This window comes from Bufo bufo, chromosome 4, assembly GCF_905171765.1.
Source record: "Bufo bufo chromosome 4, aBufBuf1.1, whole genome shotgun sequence".
Lineage (NCBI taxonomy): Eukaryota > Metazoa > Chordata > Amphibia > Anura > Bufonidae > Bufo > Bufo bufo.
The window spans coordinates 530,194,136-530,215,438 of NC_053392.1; the positions used below are offsets into that span (position 1 = coordinate 530,194,136).

The 21,303-nt window shown below is 49.0% G+C and overlaps 1 protein-coding gene across 1 annotated transcript in view; it reads right to left on the reverse strand.

Annotated features, from left to right (window-relative positions):
• Positions 1-21,303, reverse strand: part of TRMT6 (tRNA methyltransferase 6) — a 50,223-nt gene that overhangs the window by 22,656 nt on the left and 6,264 nt on the right. Inside the window, exons 3-6 of the mRNA XM_040429773.1 lie at positions 18,353-18,462; positions 16,123-16,214; positions 3,438-3,521; positions 1,414-1,538 (exon numbers count right to left, since the gene is read on the reverse strand). Of these exons, the coding sequence (XP_040285707.1) occupies positions 1,414-1,538; positions 3,438-3,521; positions 16,123-16,214; positions 18,353-18,462 (411 nt within the window). The remainder of the gene's footprint in view (positions 1-1,413; positions 1,539-3,437; positions 3,522-16,122; positions 16,215-18,352; positions 18,463-21,303) is intronic.

Below are 21,303 nucleotides of genomic sequence, written 5' to 3' on the forward strand. Positions count from 1 at the left end.
GTCCCCCAATAAACGGAAGAGAAACAGATTTTACGGTGAGTACAAAAATCTATTTTTTTTGTCACAAAAAAGCCAATGGATTTCACCCTCTCCATAGCAAAGCACATGCTTCAGATTTTAAATTCACAAAGCTGCACCTTTTCCACAGAATTTTTTTTACCGCAGCATGTGGATGAAAATTCAGACAGACATTCTCATCCACTTTGCTGGTACTGTACACTGCTGCGGACTTGCCGCATGAAAATCCGTGACGACAAATCCACATTCAGTCACATGTGAACCCAGCTTAAAACACCATTTAAAAAAAATAAAATATGAAATGTGTTTTGAATGGAGATGTTTATGACCACTGACCTAAAAAAATGCCACAAACTAAAACCACTGTATGTACTACATTGTATATCACCCTACAGACGTAAAAGGAACATCTCATTGCAAAAAAAAAAAAAAGGCCATAGACAATGTGGCATTTTCTAAAAAATGCTGTGTGCAAAACTTTCACACACCCTGCGGTTTTGTAAAAAAAACAAAACAAAAAAAACTCCCCATTTTTTGTGGGATTTTATCTTGGTCACAAATGTACATACAATATTGGTTTCTGGCTTTTTGTTTGGGTCAGTGGTGTTTTCTCAAAACACAGCATGATCTAGGTCTGGTGGATTTTTATTTTATTTTTTCCTATATGTTTGTCTATAGGACTTGAAAACACAAGTATAAAATTATAACAAACAGTGGCATTTTAGGTGGTGGATGTCTAATTTCCCCCCAACACACAGCTATAACGAACAATTTATTTATACTATATTTTTTGCCCTATAAGACACACTTTTTTCTCCCCAAATGTCAGTGTGTCTTGGTTAATACTAATGAGCTTCTCCATTCTGCATTAGTACAGGGGAGCAGTGAATGCAGCGCTCCCCATGCGTGCTCTGTACTGACTGCTCACTGGTCTTCTCCTGCAGGGCTGCACACAGCGTGACCATGTCGGCTCCCTGCGTGACCTCACGCAACGTTGGATCACAGCACAGCGCGGCAGGAAGACCAGGGAGAGCACTGGATCTCAGGAGTGGCAGAAGCATCTGCAGTAGGAGAGGTAAGTTGATTTTTGTCTGCTCTGAGGTCCGATTAACATGTGGGTCTGATCTGGGGTCTGAATAGGGGGTCTTATTCACATTGGGGGTCTGACTGGGGGGGTCATATTTACATTGGAGGGTTCTGATTTGGTCATATTTACATTGGGGGGGGGGGTCTGATTCACATTGGGGCTCTTATTAACACTGAGGGTCTGAGCTGAGGTCTGATTAATATTAGGGGTTTGATTGGGGCTCTAAACTGAGGTCTAATAAAACCGAGGTGCATCTTAGGGGCGCGTGCGTCTTATCTTATCTAGCTAAATAATCAGAATAATCTTACCTCCCATGCGCTCCATTACCGATCCCAGAACTAAACCAGCACATGTTTCCATGACTAGCACTTTACTGCCTGCATGGATATTTCCTAATGTGAGCATCTGGGCCAATGTGTCATATCGGAGCTGACTGAAAAAGCAAAAGAAACAGGAAATATGTACAAGGAAAGCAAAGTACTATATTAAAGAGGTTTCCTATGTTCACAATAAGGATAGGTCATTAATATCAGAACGGTAGCGCTCCGACTCTCAACATCAATATTGTGAACCTGGAAAACTTCAATTTGTGGAAGTAACACACTATTGCTTGACAATTCTAACAATTAAAAAATATTTTTAGTAAAGCAAAGACTTAATAAGAATATGTCACGTCACAAAGTGATAGAATTTTAATACATATTATAAACCAATAGGCCATAACATTAAAATGTGAATAACCTTGATTATCTTGTGACAGTGGCACTTGGCAAAGGGGTGGGATATGAAGCAGCAAATAAAAAAGTCTGTTCTTGAAGTTGATACATTGGAAGCAGGAAAATGGGCAAGAGTAAGGATGTGAGCGCCTTTGACAAGGCCCATGTTGCAACGTGGAGATGACTGGGACAAAACATCTCCAAAATGGCAGATCTCATGAGTGGTTCCTTGTATGCCGTTATTTCCTACCAAAAGTGGCCTACAGAGAACCAGTGACACGGTCACGGGCATCCAAGGCTCACTGATGTGCTTCTGGTCCACGAAAGATAAAACTCACACCTTACAGGTCTTTAAGGAATTGTTTCTGCCAGTTAAAGCAACAGTGACTTATTATTTTCGGGGACACGATCATTATTATTTTCCCGTATAACAGGGTTTAAGGGAAAATAATAGCATTCTTAATACAGAATGCCAAGTAAAATGGGTGGGGGGGGGGGGGGGGGGGGGTTTCTACTGATAATGCCTCTCCCTATACACCCAAGCATTCTGCTAGCATTTCCTGCTGCTCTATGACACTGTCCCCTGGCCAAAAGAAACGCTCCCTAAACAGTGCCTCAACGGTTCCTATGCCAGGAACGCGAAAAAGATGCCCTGGGTTGCCGGCACAACCTGGACTTACACCGGGAGGGAGGAGCGATCCTCCTTGCTCCGTGACCCCCTCCTCCTGCAGTGGCCCTCCGAACTAACCCGGTTAACAAACCAAAGGCCCTGCGCTCCATGCTGATCCACGATCCTGCCTTTAGAGGGACAGGAAACAACTGGAGAAGGTAAGAGGGAGGGGGCCTTTTATTGGCTGATCTCACAATTGTTTCCTGTCCCTTAGAAGGCGCAGTAACCATCACCAGGTGGTGCCGTTGTTGAGAAAAATTGCTTTACGGCAGCCCCATGGGCCATAGACACAATAGTCTGGACCTCATTGACTTCTATGGGAGTGTTTTCTAGGCATGCTCTGTGACCTGTGCCGAGGTCAGTGTACAAGGAAAGAATAGATAAGCTTTGACAATCACCCATTGTGAATGGTGGATCCTATATTATCTATACACAGAGGTGATATCATTACAGGCAGGATTAGAATGACAGATAAGCAGATAACTGAAGTAAAGTCACCTGTGCAGACCAAGAAGTCGTGCCAATTATTAGGCTTAGTGGCCAGTGCGAAAACTGCAGGATTTTATATATATTTTTGTTTAACTATAGATATCGACATGGAAAATTAAAAAAAGCAATCAAAAATACTTTAAAAATGTGTTTAACATAAAAACGTGATTTAAACAATAGGTCATTTTCTGATGACATAGTCCCTTTAAAGGATCTTCTGCTAACATCTTGTCCCCAGATAAGACAGGACACCATCAAAGGTCTTGTGGAGTCTATGCCTCTACAGTACATAGCTGTTTTGGTGGCACGATGGAGACTTACAAAATTTTTGCAATGTGATTTTAATGTTATGGCTGATCAGTGCATATTAAATCGAATACTAGTAAATGGAGATAAAGTGAGCAATAAATAAAAACATCTGTTTTTAAAAAAATAACAGTATAAAAAGGCCCCTTACCAGATTTTTCCAGGTTCCCTTGCATAGTACATTATGGCAAGAATACGGGTGGAAGGCTTTAAAATTGTAATACTAGCTTCATACCTGCGTAATAAAAGTTATCACCGTTGAAAGCAGTAGATGTTACTGAAAACGTACACCATAAAATAAACATACAAGTACGGTAATATTGGGTGGCTTTGCCATGGGTTTTGATGGCATAGTGGTTTTTACAGGCGAAAGACATTTACCTAAAGAAGACCTGTCGCCTCTTCTCACATGTCCCATTTACCACTTGCATCCCCCTTGTAATAATTCTGGAGCATCTGTTCTTATAGCTCAATGGTATACAATTCCTTTATTATTCCAACTAGAAGTTATAAATGAATTACTAGCAGTTTGCACTGAAGGCCCAGATGGGTGTTACCATAATGAGAGTGCGTCCTTGCACAGTCTAACATTACCCAATCAGTGCAGCCAACTCCCCCCATGTAAATGTGCTGCCGATCAACCAGCAAACAAGCAAAATGCTCATTTTTTGAGTGATCCACCATTTATGCGCCACATAATGTACGTTGGCAGCACATTGTCCAGGGTATAACGGGATGTGCTGTCGACAACCAATGAATCTGTATGGGGATGAAGGAATTTAGCAGCTTCATCAACACAGAGGACGACTGCTGCTTGTAAAAGCTGCTGAATGTGTGGGCAATGATCGAGAATGAACAGTTTCTTCCCAATCATTGCCCTATGTCTTGGTTTATGTAAATGGGCCCTTAGGATTCCTTTACACCAGCAGAGCATGGGGCCAATTAACGACAGCGATTGGTCCTAAAAATGCCTGTTCCTGATAATTGGCCCATGTAAAAGTGCCGCCAGTCACTCGACAAATGGGCAAAATGCTACTTCGTTGGGTGATCACTCTTTTCATGCTGCACCCAAATTGCCCTGTGTATATGCAAAATGAATGGGGGGATGAACAATCATAATAACGATCATTGATTCCTCTTCCACTTTGATTTGGGCCACATGAAAGGCACTATAAAGGAGTGTCAATCCATCTGTATATCATTGACTGGTGTATAGCAATGGCCTGCAGAGAAGGACCCGTGCATATAGTCTATGCTCATCACTACGGAGGTAAGATCGTATAGATTCTCATAGATGTAAGATAGTGCAAGATGTGATAAGGAGGAATTCATACGTCCTATACATTTACATCATACTTGTGAACCCCGGGATTACCAGCCTCAGCCTGCTGGTCAGTCTAGTTCAGTGACCACTAGACCTTGAGGGCGTGCCCCCTGTAAGATGACTTGTTCCTGTCTATTCCTAATATTTTTATAGGGCACAAACATTTCCTTAGCATTTGTCTAAAATATGAACAAAAAAAATAAAAGATTATCACAGCAACCAACTGGCTGCAGATAAGCGAGAGAAAGGGAAGAACCCAACGATGGGCGAACAAGAAAGACGGATCAGTCCTGAGAACCAACACAGAGAAACGACTCCTGACCTCAGACGCCAAATCATACAAAAGACTTGATTTCATGTGGAAAATGTAATGGAAAATGTATTGTTCTAAGCATGTGGTGAGAAGGGGATAACAAATGACCAAAAGTCCAAAAAAAGATTTACTTTGACCATCATTGAGTAAAAAAGAGTTAACTCTGTGCTTCAATAATTTTCGATGGTTCTGAAAATCACCCCTAAAGCCCTGACCTCGTATAATCTGATAGAAATTTATTTTGAACAGAGGCACTTAAAAGACATCTGTCAGCAGATTTGCACCTATGACACTGGCTGACCCTGGGCAGCTGAAGGCACCAGTGTTGGTCCCATGTTCATATGTGCCCGCATTGCTGAGAAAAATGATGTTTTATTATATGCAAATGAGCCTCTAGGAGCAACGGGGGCGTTGCCATTGCACCTAGAGGCTCTGCCCTCTCTGGAACTGCTGCACCCTCACCACTCTCACATCAAAGTGGAGAGGGAGCGGTAGTTGTAGATGGAGCAGAACCTGTAGGTGTAACGGCAACGCCCCCGTTGCTCCTAGAGGCTCATTTGCATATAATAAAACATCATTTTTCTCAGCAATGCGGGCACATATGAACATGGGACCAACACTGGTGCCTTCAGCTGCCAAGTGCACATAGAAAAACATGGCTGCTTATTCGAAATACGGCCCATCTCCTGTCCATGGGTTGTTGCCTGGTACTGCAACTCGGCTCCAATGAAGTGAATCTTTTGGTCTGTATAATGAAGAAAAAGCCTCCTAAAGTGGAATTCGGGCCTGTAAAGTGAGGTCAGAACACCCTACCTCCTTGTGCAGATTGCTCTTTAGGAGGCATGTGATGATACCTGGTCTGGAGGCGGAACGGCCTACATGACTCCTCAGGAGACTGGCTCCTCCCCCTTGACTCCACAGGCCAACTGAGCATATCAAAGTTGTTTTTCATTATGCAGAAGTGTCCAGAAGGTAGAAAAATCAACACTGTAAACCTTTCACCATAATGGATAACAGGTTGGTGGTGGTTTGGGGAAGGCTAACCCCTGAGGACAGATTATAGACTATTGAGAATCCACAACGAGCATCATGGATCAGACTGGCTTTGTCTTGGTCACATCCCCTTGGTTTGCTACCACGATGACAGTCGTTACATGTTGCAATATGTAATGGCGCCGCTGTTACAAAGCTTTCTAAGCCACTACTCCTTGATTCCATGATTAATAATGTATGTGTCTAATACCCATGAGATCCGTGTGGCGCAGGCAATTTCTGTCTCAGCAAGGGAGTCAGAGGTCAGCGCTCTGTTAACACCGCCGCTGAACCAAACTGATGATAGTGAAGCTGATGCAGCACATGGGGGGGGGGGATGAGAAATAATCTCCAGGGGCAGCGAGGAGATGATCACACGTATAGATCTTTCCTTTGGCTGGTGGAGCGGGGATCAATAGTAAAACGGCTCCAAATCTTACTGTGCAGTATAACACCAGCCAGCAGGAATGAAAGCGGAGACGGTCTTGTTGAAAACAGAACGGAAGAATCAATAGGTTAAAATAATGGCCGATTGCAGCATGGACCAAATACTGAAGACATTCTATGGCGGGTGCGCTCAGATGTGCAGCTAACGGTTCCCAGTCCTGACCCCCCCATTACCTGCAGGTAATATCAGTGCATAGGGGATCAACATGGAAATGAGGAACAATTCCACCCACTTGAATACAAATCTTCCCCGAGGCAGAGCCCACTGATATTGAAGTGATTTGTCCGTACAATTAGGGCTTTTGGGCAGCTTTTGTCTCACTTCAGTAAGTGGCATTTATCAAGGCACTTACTTACTAATGTATTGTGATTGTACATATTACTTCCTTTGCTGGCTGGATTCATTTTTCCATCACATTATACACTGCTCGTTTCCATGGTTACAGACCACCCTGCAATCCATCAGTGGTGGTCGTGCTTGCACACTATAGGAATAAGCGTCAGTCTCTCTGGGGCCGGGATAATGGGAACACACATAGGCTAGTAGTGATTTTTCCTATATTGTGCAAGCACGACCACGACTGATAGATTGCACGGTGGTCTGTAACCATGGAAACGAGCAGTGTATAATGTGATGGAAAAGGAGACTTTTGTATTACTTACCAGTAAAGTCTCTTTCTCGCTCTTCCTTGGGGGACACAGGAAACCATGGGTATAGCTCTGCTCCCTAGGAGGCGTGACACTAAGTGAAAGCTGTAAGCCCCTCCTCCATCAGCTATACCCTTCAGCCTGGAGAAGAGACTGCCAGTTGCGTGTCCAAGTAGTGAAAGATAACCACCAACCGGAAAAAGAACCGTCAAGCCCCAACGGGGGCAACCAAGCCGGAACCACAACTGTAAACCCAAATGAAGGGCGGGTGCTGTGTCCCCCAAGGAAGAGCGAGAAAGAGACTTTACTGGTAAGTAATACAAAAGTCTCCTTTTCTCGCCCATATTCCTTGGGGGACACAGGAAACCATGGGACGTTCCAGAGCAGTCCCAGAAGGGAGGGACCAGAACAAACTAGACCAACACCGGAGGCATCAATCAACTGCCGCCTGCAACACCAGACGGCCTAAAGCAGCGTCAGCCGACGCATGAGTATGCACCCTGTAGAACTTGGTGAAGGTGTGCAAGGAGGACCAAGTGGCCGCCTTGCAAATCTGCTCCGTAGAAGCCCGATTTCTCTGAGCCCAGGAAGCCCCGACCGCTCTAGTGGAATGAGCGGTAACACCGAGGGGCGGAACCTTGCCCTTGGCGAGATAAGCCTCAGTAACAGCCATCTTGACAAAACGGGCGATAGCAACTTTGGATGCCGCCAACCCTCTGCGCGACCCCTCCGGAACCACAAAGAGCGAGTCAGTACGCCTGAAAGAGCTGGTTACCTCCAGGTAAACCTTGAGCGCCCTGACAACGTCCAGGCGATGAAGTTCCCTCTCCCTAGGGTGGGAAGGGGAAGGACACAAAGAGGGGAGAACGATGTCCTCGTTCAGATGAAAGGCGGAGACCACCTTAGGAAGGAAGGAAGGAAGGGACCGGACGAAGAACTACCTTGTCCTGGTGGAACACTAGGAAAGGTTCCAGACAGGAGAGTGCAGCCAATTCGGACACCCTCCGAAGAGAGGTGACGGCTACAAGGAAAATAACCTTGCAGGACAGAAGTCGCAAGGAAACCGTCCGCAGAGGCTCGAAAGGAGGAGCCTGGAGCGCTGAGAGAACCAGGTTCAGGTCCCAGGGCGGTACCGGAGGCCGGTACGGGGGAACCGCGTGAGCCACGCCCTGAAGGAAGGTCTTGACAGGACCAAGGGGGGCCAGTGGGCGCTGAAACAAAATGGACAGCGCAGACACCTGACCCTTCAAAGAACTAAGACCCAGACCTTGGGCAAGTCCGCTCTGCAGGAAGGACAAAACGGTGGGGAGAGAAAAGCGGAGCGGAGGAATCCCTAGATCGGCACAGAACCCCAAATAGGTCCTCCAGGTCCTATAATAGATCCTAGAAGAGGACGGCTTACGGGCGCGGATCATGGTGCGGACGACGTCCGCAGAAAAACCCCTACGTGTCAGGACGGTGGTCTCAACAACCACGCCGTCAAACGTAGGGACCTTAAACGCGGGTGGAAGATCGGTCCCTGAGAGAGAAGATCTTCCCTGGCGGGCAGCGGCCAGGGCGCGTCTGCCAGGAGCAGCATGAGGTCGGCATACCAAGACCGGCGGGGCCAGTCCGGAGCGACCAGAATCACCGAGACGCCTTCCGCCGCGATCTTCCGAAGGACCTTGGGCAGGAGTGGGATGGGAGGGAATATGTATGGACGCGCGAAGCCTCGCCAAGGAAGAACGAGGGCGTCGGCTCCGCAAGCTCCCGGATCCCTGGCCCTGGACAGATAGGCGGGGACCTTGTGATTGAACTTGGAGGCCATGAGGTCCACGTCCGGTATGCCCCAACGAAGGCAAATGGCCTCGAATACCTCCGGGTGAAGAGACCACTCGCCGGGGTCGACAGTGGTGCGACTGAGGAAGTCCGCCGCCCAATTGTCCACCCCTGGAATAAAAATTGCCGATAGGGCCGGGACGTGGGCTTCCGCCCAACGGAGAATGCTGGAGACCTCCCTCATTGCAGCAGCGCTGCGAGTGCCCCCCTGGTGGTTTATGTACGCCACAGCCGTGGCGTTGTCCGATTGTACACGAACTGGATGACCCTTCAACAGATGAGTCCAGTGTCGTAGAGACAAAAGGGCCGCTCTCAGCTTCAGGACATTGATCGAGAGAGTTTGGACTCCAATGGAGACCAAATGCCCTGGACGGATCGGGGAGGAAACACGCCTCCCCAGCCCAAGAGACTGGCATCGGTTGTAACCACCAACCAGTTGAGTGGCAGAAAAGACCTGCCCAGAAGAGGGGACTGTAACCACCAGCGGAGAGATGACCTCACCGGAGGCGATAGATGGAAGGGATGATCCAGAGACTGCGGCGATTTGTCCCAGGAGGAGAGGATCGCCCGTTGGAGAGGGCGGGAGTGAAACTGCGCAAACGGGATCGCCTCGAAGCAGGCAACCATCTGCCCCAAGACCCGCATGCAGAAGCGGAAGGACGGTCGACGGTGGAGAAGGAGACCCCGGACCGCCCCACGGAGGATCAGACGTTTTTCCGAGGGAAGACGTACTTCCGCCGCTCCCGTGTCTAAAAGCATTCCCAGGAAGACCAGTTGTCTGGAGGGGGGAAGGGAGGACTTGGGGAAGTTGATGACCCAACCGAACCTCGTCAGAGTCTCTAGAGTGAGATCCACGCTGGCAACCGCTTGAGAAAGGGACGGAGCCTTGATGAGGATATCGTCCAAGTACGGTAGCAGAAAAACACCCCTGGAACGGAGTAAGGCCAAAACCGGGGCCAGGACCTTGGTGAACACCCGGGGGGCTGTTGCCAGCCCAAAGGGAAGGGCGACAAACTGGAAGTGGAGGTCCCCCACGGCGAACCGGAGGAAGCGATGGTGACACCGGGCTACCGGAACATGGAGGTAGGCATCCTGTATATCGATGGAAGACATGAAATCTCCCTGCTCCAGGGAAGCCACCGCGGAACGGAGGGACTCCATCCGAAACCGTCGAAGGAGGAGAAAACGGTTGAGCTTTTTGAGGTCCAAAATGGGCCGCATGGAACCTCCCTTCTTGGGAACTACAAAGAGGTTCGAGTAGAACCCTTGGAACCTTTCCTCTAGAGGAACGGGGGTAATCACCCCCCTGTCCAGTAAGGCTTGAACGGCCGCGGAGAACGCAACCGCGCGTTTCGGGTCCCGTGGCAGGCGGGAGCGAAAGAACCGATCTGGAGGGAAGGATGCAAATTCGATTTTGTATCCGGAGCACACAATTTCGAGGGCCCAGGCGTCGGAGACGTGAGCCAACCAGACGTCCCTGAAAAGGAGGAGCCGGCCCCCCACCCGGGTGGGTGGGGGCGCGCCTTCAGGCAGAGGATTGCTTTGCTGCGGGTGTGCGGGCAGCCTGCGGCTTGCGCCAGGAGGGCTGCGCCCGAAAAAAACGGCTTCCTATGCTTATCCTGGGGAGGAGCCGAAGCGGCAGCTGTGGTGGGAGCCCCAGAGGCCCTGCGGGAGGACCGAAAACGAGACGCACCAGGGCGTCCGCGGGGGGCGCCCCTGGCTTGGGGTTGAGGAAGATGGGTGCTTTTACCACCCGTGGCCTCCGAAATAAGTTCGTCTAGGCGGACCCCGAAAAGGCGGGAACCCGCAAACGGTAGCCCCGCCAAGGAACGTTTGGAGGCAGCGTCCGCTTTCCAAACCTTCAGCCAGAGCTCCCTCCTGACGGAAACTGCCAGGGCGGAGGAGCGTGCAATAAGGGCTCCCGCATCAAGGGAGGCCTCACAAACAAAATTCCCGGCCCGAACAATAAGCTGGGCCAAGGAACGCAGGTCCTGGATAGGGACGTCCGAGTCCAACTCCTGTTCCAGCTGCGCACCCCAAGCAGAGATTGCTTTCCCTGCCCAAGCAGAGGCAAAAACCGGTCTGAGAGCAGAACCGGAGGCAGCAAAAATGCCCTTAGAAAGGGTCTCCATGCGACGGTCCTCCGCTGACTGAAGAGAGGACCCGTCGGGAACAGGGATGGCCGTGTTCTTCGACAGCCGGGCCACAGGGGGGTCCACCTTGGGTGGGGAAGACCATGTGGCCACGACATCTGCTGGAAAAGGATAGCAAATGTCCAGCTTCTTGGGGTTGACAAAACGGGCGTCCGGTCGAGCCCAAGCCTTAGACACCACAGAGGAGAAATCAGAGTGGATTGGGAAGACTTTTGAGACCTGCCTGGGTCTGATAAATGAGACGCTAGCTGCGTCCGAGCTAGGGGGATCATCCTGCACCTTAAAGGTGTCACGAATATCAGAGATGAGTTGACCCATCGCTGAGGCTAGCTTGGACGGCAGGGCCGAGTCCATTTCCAAATCTGAAACCGCCAATTCACCTTCAGAGAGCGAATCCTTTGGAGAGGAGAGGCTCGTCTGGGTGCGCACGCGTGGCGGGGAGAGGGAGGCGTCCGAGGAGGAGGCTCGCTCTACTCTAATACGCTTCTGAGAGTGCCTAGCTCGGGAGGGGTCACTAAAGGAGAGTGAACCCGCTGCAGCGGCAGAAGCTGTGGACCCGGAGGGCGCGACAGTAAGAGTGGCGTCCTGCGGGGTAGGCGGCCTGTCTATTAGGCGGCCCACGACATGAGTGAGGCTTTCCACGGCCTGGGACAGGGATCTAGCCCAGTCAGGCGGGTCAGAGGCAGCAGGGAGCGACACAGCGGGCGACTGAGGCTGCGGTGGAGCCCGACATGCAGTACAGTGCGGATCAGACTGCCCCCGGGGAAAGGGTTCCCTACAAGCAGTACAGGCATGGTACCAAGGCTTGGCGGCTGCAGAAGGGTCTGACATGGTGGAACAAAGGTGTTGCACTTAAAGTGGGAGACCCCAAGGAAAGAAACGGGGATAACACCCAAGCGACAGTACTGTGGCACGGAGGGGGTTAAAAGTCCTACCAGACCCGGATGATGCAAGCGGCAGCGGTAAGGGGAACAGACTGAGGAGGCTGTGGAGGAGAGGCAGCAGCACCGGCTTCGGATCGCACTGCAGAGAGGATTCCACGCAGCACTGTGCGATGAACCCGGAAGTAGCGGAGCGCATGTAGGAAGCTCCGCCCCCTCCCTGCCGCTCTGAAGCAGAGCCGCGCGCGCGCGGCAAAATGATCTTAACCCCCAAGAATGATGAAGTGCCGGCCTGAAATGGCGCCGTTCACGCCAAGAAAAGCGGCCCCCTCCGCGCCTGGATGTGGCAGAAGGCAGCGTCCCTGCCAAGGACTTGCCCAGATAAACTCCCCTTGCCCGGTAACGGTCCGATATATGCCCGGGGGGGGGGGGGAGGGGTGGGCGCACGATGTAGCAGTGGCCATGTAGTAACAGTGGCCATGGGAGCCCAGGAGGCCTTAGCAGCGGTGGGAGGGAGGAAGGGGAGGCTGGAGCAGCCTGTCTCACCATACGCTGTCTTCACCCTCAATCCATCCAGCGGGGTCGCCCCTTCAGCTCCTGGCACCGCAGTGGCAGGAAGCCGGGGGAGGGACTTGGCGTGCGGGCGACCCTGAGCTGGCGGGACGCAGGGGAGCGAGGCTGCCCTGGTCCACCTTGTCTTCTGTGGGGGAGGCGGCAGTGCGGAATTACCGGCACTGGCGCAACTCAACCCCGGGAGAAACAGAGGGGTCTAATGCGCCTCTGTTGTCCCTGTAAGTAGAAAAAAAACCGAATTAAAAACAACAAATAACGCAAAAATAAAAAATCATAGGAAAACAACCCTGCATAAGCAGGGGGTGTCTTGCCTCCTTGGACACTAAGCAAAAACTGGCAGTCTCTTCTCCAGGCTGAAGGGTATAGCTGATGGAGGAGGGGCTTACAGCTTTCACTTAGTGTCACGCCTCCTAGGGAGCAGAGCTATACCCATGGTTTCCTGTGTCCCCCAAGGAATATGGGCGAGAAAAATTAATCAAGCCAGCAAAAGAAGCAATATGTACAATCACAATACATTAGTACAGTGCTTCTCAAATAGTGGGGCGCGCCCCCCTGGGGGGGCGCCAGGCTCCGTAAAGGGGGGCTCGTTCAGGGCTGGCCTTTGGGGTGTGCGAATTTGTTCTGTACAATGCCGGCAGGCAGGCCGGGCGGCCGGCGCGTCCCTCAGTGATGTCACGTGCCTGCGCCGCCTGCTTTATGAATGAAGCAGGCGGCGCAGACAAGTGACGTCACTGAGGGACGCGCCGGCCGCCCGGCCCGCCTGCCGGCATTGTACAGAAGAAATTCGGATATACGGTACTATTAGGAGTGAGGGGGGCATGTTTAATAACTTTAAACGGCGGCGGCGGGCACACGGAATCTGTGGATGGCACAGTTAAGGGGTGGGGGGGTCTGTGGATGGCACTGTTATGGGCTGGGGGGGGCACTGTGGATGGCACTGTTATGGGGTGGGGGGTCTGTGGATGGCACATATATAACAGTGCCAGCCATATATAACAGTGCCAGCCACAGATCCCCCTGTAACAGTGCCAGCCACAGATCCCCCCATAAGTGTCCGTCATCCACAGATCCCCCCATAAGTGTCCGTCATCCACAGATCCCCCCATAAGTGTCCGTCATCCACAGATCCCCCCATAAGTGTCCGTCATCCACAGATCCCCCCATAAGTGTCCGTCATCCACAGATCCCCCAATAAGTGTCCGTCATCCACAGATCCCCCCATAAGTGTCCGTCATCCACAGATCCCCCCATAAGTGTGTGTCCGATCCACATTTCTTTCTTTTTTTATTCTCTTATACGTTAATAAGGATACAGTGTTATGCAGAGGTGTACTTATAACAATTTTTAGACAAATGATACTATTTACAGTCGCGCGGGGGGCGCGAAATGTTTTCTTCTTCCTGGGGGGGGGGCATGACAGAAAATAATTGAGAAGCACTGCATTAGTAAGTGCCTTGTATCAACTTTCTCTACATGATAAATGCCACTTACTGAAGTGAGACAACATCTTTAAAGGCATTAACAAGATTAGAAAAACCGGTCTGCTTTCTTCTAGAAACAGTGCCACACCTGGCCAAAGGTTGTATGCGGTATTACAGCTGAGAACTATTGAAGTGAAAGGGGCTTAGGTGCAATATTACTCGAAGCCATGTGCTTCTTAAAGGGGTTATCCAATCCCTATAATGACCCCCAGAATGCCCGGGCCCCTGCTCTACAGCATACTTACCTGCTCCCCAGCACTTGCGTCGCTCCGGATCCCTGCACAGCCGCCACTGCATCTCCCCGTTATGCGGATCAAAACATCAGTTGACGAGGGGAGCAGCCAATAGCAGGCCGTGACAGGGACGAGCCTCCCTAGCATCGGAGGTAACGCTAGGGAGGCTGTCACAGTCGCGGCCTGCTATTGGCTGCGCCCCCGCTTCATTGGGTGTTTTTATTTGCGCGTCAGGGAGATGTAGCGGCGGCCGAGCAGGGATCTGGAGGTATGCGGGTGGCGGGGAGAGGTGGGGCCTGGGAATTCTGGGAGTCATTATAGGGATTGGTTAACCCCTCTAAGTTTAGACAACTGCTAAAACTTGGTAATGGGAACCTGGCACTTTGAAAACACAATGCAAATGGCAGGCAGTATGTGATAGAGCAGGAGGAGCTGAGCGCAGTCAATCACTGATAAGACCGCCCACATGACTAAGCTGAGAATGAGAACTTTCTATGTATACATTTGTTGGATCTTTTCCCATAAATCCATACACCAATCTGCTCAGCTCCTCCTGCTCTATAACATGCAGCCTGCAGACTGCACTGCATTTTCATGGTGACCGGTTCCCTTTACTAAAAAAATAAATAAAATCATGTATTTTACTAGGAAAGCTACTCAGCTGAAAATGAATTTTCAGAGCATCTCCTATCAGTGAAAAACGGTCCCAATACGGACACAACGCGGATGACATCGATTTCATGGGCATGTTTTGTCTGCATCACGGACTAAAGTAATGCACACCTCCGTGATTCTTTTCACTGACCCGTAGTCCGTAAAAAACAAATACTGGGTTTGAACCGACACAATGAAATCAATGGGTACTAGGAATCGACCAATTATCGGTTTTACTGATATTATCGGCCGATATTGAGGATTTTCAAAGTTATCGGTATCGGCATCTAACCTTGCCGATAACAAATCGCGAACATGGATCGTGCTGACAGCTGTTCCCTCAGCAGCACAGGGGAGAAGGAAGCAGTGTCTCCCCCCCCCCCCCCTGCCACCAATCAGGAGAGAGGAGAGGAGGGGCCACTGCGCCACCAATGATGTTAACTCACTCATTCATTCAAAGTCAACAGGAGGCGGGAGCTGGCTGCAGAATCATATAGCCGCACCTGACCTCTATGACAAGTAGCTGCAATCCGCGGCAGTTAACACCTCAGGTGCGGCAGGGGTTAACTGCCGCGGATCGCAGCTACCGCTCAGAGGTCAGGTGCGGCTATATTATTCTGCAGCCAGCACCTGCCTTCTGTATTTGAATGAATGGGTGCGTTATCTTCATTGGTGGCGCAGTGCGCACCCTCACCCAAGCCCCCCAGTATTAGTCATTGGTGGCAGTGGCCACAGGGTCCCCTCTCCCCTCCTCCTCATTGGTGGTGCAGTGGCAGCTTCTGATCGGAGCCCCAGCAGTGTAATCCTAGGGCTCCGATCGGTTAATCTCCCTGCTGCTGTGTGTACTATGCACAGGGCAGCAGGGACAGTGTGAAGTCTTATTCAGCATGATAGAGCTCTATTAGGGTGAATAGGACAGGGGCTAAAGTTAAAAAAAAACACAAACGCCAAAATATTAAGTATAAATGAAAAAGAAAGATTTACAAAAAAAAAAGCTAAACGTTATCAATAAATGTGTTCATTTTCAGCAGATTTGTGTAGGAATTATTATTATTTTTTTCAAAAATGAAAATGCACAGAATATTGGTATAAATTGTCGGCTATCGGCCTTAAAGTTCACAGATTATCGGTATCGGCTCTAAAAAAATCATTATCGGTCGATCCCTAATGGGTACGTGTGCTGTCCGCATTTTTCGGTGAAAAAACGGAAATGCGAACGAGGCCTAAGCCTGCTTCCATTCTCATTATGGACACAAGCTGGTGGACACATAAAACTTACTTTTTCTTCTTTTTGTTTCTATACTTTTCTTGTGCGAATTCAGTCTTGTCACGAAAAGTTGCACTGTTCTCGATCAGCTGCTGGACAATTTCCTGCGGGAAAAATGCTTAGAATTAACGGCTGTATATGAATCCACGCTACAAAACATATGTAAAAACAGTCCAGAGAGCACCTGAGCATCCGACACCCGCAATAAAACAAAAAACTCAGGTCCGCTGTTCTAGTCCAACAGTGCCGCCCCTCGGGGGGTCTGGGTGGGAGAGGCAGCACTGCTATTATTTATGGCGCCATCAGAGCAGTGTGGTATGAACTGCAGCTCTGGGAGGAATGACGCTTCCACAATGTACGTTCCCCGAGGCCTGACATTTTTTATTGAAAAGCATTATTTCTTCAGGAACGTTTGCTGACACCAACACAGATTCACTGCAAGTAATTATGTTCGGATTCAGACAATATCAGCGACAGTACACAATGCAAGACGCCGAGCCGCTGGAAGAGCACCTCATTTATGTCAGCGGGTGACTCCATTAACCTTCTGCCTATACAAGGATAACAACGATCGGGATGCTTCACGCCTGGAGGTTTACACAAAACCAAAAGTTTACTCAAAGAATAGGTGAAGTATAGCCCAAACCATTGGCTTATCCAGGGGCGTAGCAAGGTGGGGCAGCTGGGGCACGTGCCCCGGGCGCAAAGGCTGGGGGGGGGGCGCACCCACTGGGCTATTTATTTCCGCCCGCTCCCTGCTTCATTGCTCCGCTGATCTCCATGGCGGGTCTAGGCGCTCCTATGCAGGCTGTGTGGGGGATCGATGAAAGTCCGGGAATGAGTCCCCTGCACAGCCATCAGCGCGATGGGTGTGAGTGAGGAACGCAGGATGTGCCGATCATCAGGGAAACAGAAGGATTTGTCTGGATTTTTTTTTTTATGGAGCTGGAGAAGGCCAAAGGGGGACACAAGGAGGAAAGCTGACCCCTTGCTCCGGGTGCTGGAAAGCCTAGCTACACCTCTGGCTTATCTACATAAAAACAAGTAACAAACCCATAGATACAACTCTGTATAGGTTTACAATAATAGAAAAAAATAAACAAATATATGAAATAATAGAAAAAAAATAAACAAATATATCAATAAAAAATTGAGTGTGTGTGTGAAACTCTTCATGCTGTTGCCATAACTTGCATTGTTGGGAGCCAAGATGGATATCGCAAATCGGTCGGGTTTTGCTTTTTTTAACAGTACAAATAACAGTACAGCATGCAGTGGATTTCTGATGGGATAGGGAACAAAACAAAAAAAATATATAAAATAGCGCAAAAAGTAACATGTCCTAAAGAGCAACTGAAAATACGGTGTCCTGATAAGGGGTCATCCCATGATTAATGTATCATACAGTACAAGACAATCCCTTTCTAGCAAAGCTAGATCCAGCCCTGCACCTCACGTGGATCCAGAGATCTCCACATTGACTGCTACAATTATTCCACTAGATTTATTTCAAGATCACAGATTAGGGGGAGTGCACTTACACAGAGGGCGTGTCCTGTCTGCTGCTGCTAGTCTAGTTGAAGGATGAAACTGAGCATGTGCGTCCATCTCATTGAGCAGGACAGAGAATTTAGAAAAAGAACAAACGGCAGGTGGCGCCAGACAGACAGACAGATTTCAGTGAATAACTCAGCGGCTATACTAAATTTTTATTTACATAAAACCAAAAAAGTATTCAAATCCAGTTGCAAACCCTTTAAGGCAGGATATTAGCATGGCAGGTCTTCTGGCCATTTCTACCAAGAGGGAAGCATTACAGCAGTTATAGGCCCACTCTATGCAATAGCCTCGCGCTCCCTTGCCTCCTTCAGCCATCATGACAGCCGCTTAAATCACTGTACAAAGAGCCAACCATCAATTATTGGTGGACATGTCATGAAAATGTTTAGTTCAAGTATACAGAGGTATTGGGGCCTGTTCACATGGGATGTAAACTGCATTAGAAAGACAGATTTGTCAGAAATGTAGCTGAACAGACGGCACAGGCACAAGCATGCCACCGGGAACTGGCGGCACATAAACATACTACCCGAGCATTGGGTTCATTTACTGTACGGTACACAATTCCTATAATGATATACTTTTATCTTTCACATAGCACAAGTAAAGGGAAGTGAGCTCCGGCTGCACGCTCTACATAATGGATGAGGCCGCTATTGGCGGAGGGAAGCGTTTTACTGACCTGGCCTTTGATGCCCTTTTCCTTCAGAGCCTCGATGTCTTCCCGCGTCAGCTTTTGGGATTTGCCATCGTCAACTATATTACGGTTGTCGGCACCTGCTTCCTTAGGCTCTAAAGGGAAATGGAAATTTCATTTTTAAAAGCAGAAAAATGAGAAGCGCATGTATAATGTATGTATATTTCAGCTTCTAGCACCAGGTACTTATTCACTGAGAAGGGCTTGACATCCTATGGAAGTACGGGGGCGAAAGAGAAGACAAATCTATCATAGAGCTTGCACAGGTTTGTAGAAATAGTCAGCTGGTTCCTGCCGACCTGACCCATTTTTGGCTGATGGTGACTGGGCTTACAATGAGTTAAAAGAACATATCCGCATCCACAGATTAAGTGACTAATCGGCAGGGGTCTGACTGCTGGGACCCCCGCCAATCACAAGAAGGGGGGCATGTGCGCCCCGTTTGAATGGAGAGGTAGACACACATGCATGCCCGCTGCTCCATTCAACTGTATGGGACTGTGGGAGACAACCAAGAGCTTGTACTCCACTGTCTCTGCCAGCCCCACAAACTGGGGAACATAGGCCCCAGTTTCCATTATCGTCAGCAGTCGGACCCCCCCTCCTTGATCAGACGTAGGATAGGGGATGAGTTGTCTTAACGGGACAACCCCTTTAAATGGTGTATTCTCAACACAGACATGCAGCATCCACCTGGGTTTAAAGGCCCGGAATGAGAAAAACAGCTAACCGCGCTGCTCACTGTTAAACTAAGCCAGTGTGATAAGCGTGTGTGTTACTGCGCCAGGAATGACTTCAACGCCTGCTACATCTGTGGGGGCCGACATGTAGGGTGGGAATACCCGTTTATCAACCTTGTGTCATACTACAGAAAGGACAGGCTCCTTCCTCACCTCTCTTCTAGCCATGCATTCTGATGGTAACTATATATATCTACACTGCGTGCAGAATTATTAGGCAAATGAGTATTTTGACCACATCATCCTCTTTATCCATGTTGTCTTACTCCAAGCTGTATAGGCTCGAAAGCCTACTACCAATTAAGCATATTAGGTGATGTGCATCTCTGTAATGAGAAGGGGTGTGGTCTAATGACATCAACACCCTATATTAGGTGTGCATAATTATTAGGCAACTTCCTTTCCTTTGGCAAAATGGGTCAAAAGAAGGACTTGACAGGCTCAGAAAAGTCAAAAATAGTGAGATATCTTGCAGAGGGATGCAGCACTCTTAAAATTGAAAAGCTTCTGAAGCGTGATCATCGAACAATCAAGCGTTTCATTCAAAATAGTCAACAGGGTCGCAAGAAGCGTGTGGAAAAACCAAGGCGCAAAATAACTGCCCATGAACTGAGAAAAGTCAAGCGTGCAGCTGCCAAGATGCCACTTGCCACCAGTTTGGCCATATTTCAGAGCTGCAACATCACTGGAGTGCCCAAAAGCACAAGGTGTGCAATACTCAGAGACATGGCCAAGGTAAGAAAGGCTGAAAGACGACCACCACTGAACAAGACACACAAGCTGAAACGTCAAGACTGGGCCAAGAAATATCTCAAGACTGATTTTTCTAAGGTTTTATGGACTGATGAAATGAGAGTGAGTCTTGATGGGCCAGATGGATGGGCCCGTGGCTGGATTGGTAAAGGGCAGAGAGCTCCAGTCCGACTCAGACGCCAGCAAGGTGGAGGTGGAGTACTGGTTTGGGCTGGTATCATCAAAGATGAGCTTGTGGTGCCTTTTTGGGTTGAGGATGGAGTCAAGCTCAACTCCCAGTCCTACTGCCAGTTTCTGGAAGACACCTTCTTCAAGCAGTGGTACAGGAAGAAGTCTGCATCCTTCAAGAAAAACATGATTTTCATGTAGGACAATGCTCCATCACACGCGTCCAAGTACTCCACAGCGTGGCTGGCAAGAAAGGGTATAAAAGAAGAAAATCTAATGACATGGCCTCCTTGTTCACCTGATCTGAACCCCATTGAGAACCTGTGGTCCATCATCAAATGTGAGATTTAAAAGGAGGGAAAACAGTACACCTCTCTGAACAGTGTCTGGGAGGCTGTGGTTGCTGCTGCACGCAATGTTGATGGTGAACAGATCAAAACACTGACAGAATCCATGGATGGCCGGCTTTTGAGTGTCCTTGCAAAGAAAGGTGGCTATATTGGTCACTGATTTGTTTTTGTTTTGTTTTTGAATGTCAGAAATGTATATTTGTGAATGTTGAGATGTTATATTGGTTTCACTGGTAAAAATAAATAATTGAAATGGGTATATATTTGTTTTTTGTTAAGTTGCCTAATAATTATGCACAGTAATAGTCACCTGCACACACAGATATCCCCCTAAAATAGCTAAAACTAAAAACAAACTAAAAACTACTTCCAAAAATATTCAGCTTTGATATTAATGAGTTTTTTGGGTTCATTGAGAACATGGTTGTTGTTCAATAATAAAATTAATCCTCAAAAATACAACTTGCCTAATAATTCTGCACTCCCTGTATATTAGACTAGTTTCACATCTGCGGCACCAGTTCCAGCAGAGAACAGCCTGCCGCCGCTCTCCAGATCTGACCCCGCCGCCGCTCTCCAGATCTGACCCCGCCGCCGCTCTCCAGATCTGACCCCGCCGCCGCTCTCCAGATCTGACCCCGCCGCATCACAGGCACGACTGCGCCACCTGCTTGTACCTTTAGGGCTCATTCAGACAACCTTATGAATGGTGGGTTACAAATAGTCTGGCGGTACTGCGTGAAGGTATGGGTGCGCGGTTAGGCTATCCTGCTGCTCACATTGTTTTGATAAAGGCACTTGCATGTGCCGAAACGCGCGTCACCTCTTCTATGAGTGGCGAATAAACCTGATATAATTGCAGTACAAAGGAGTGCCGGTTCCTTCCTTCATTCAACCTTATGAATGTGTCTGCATCCGTTCCGCA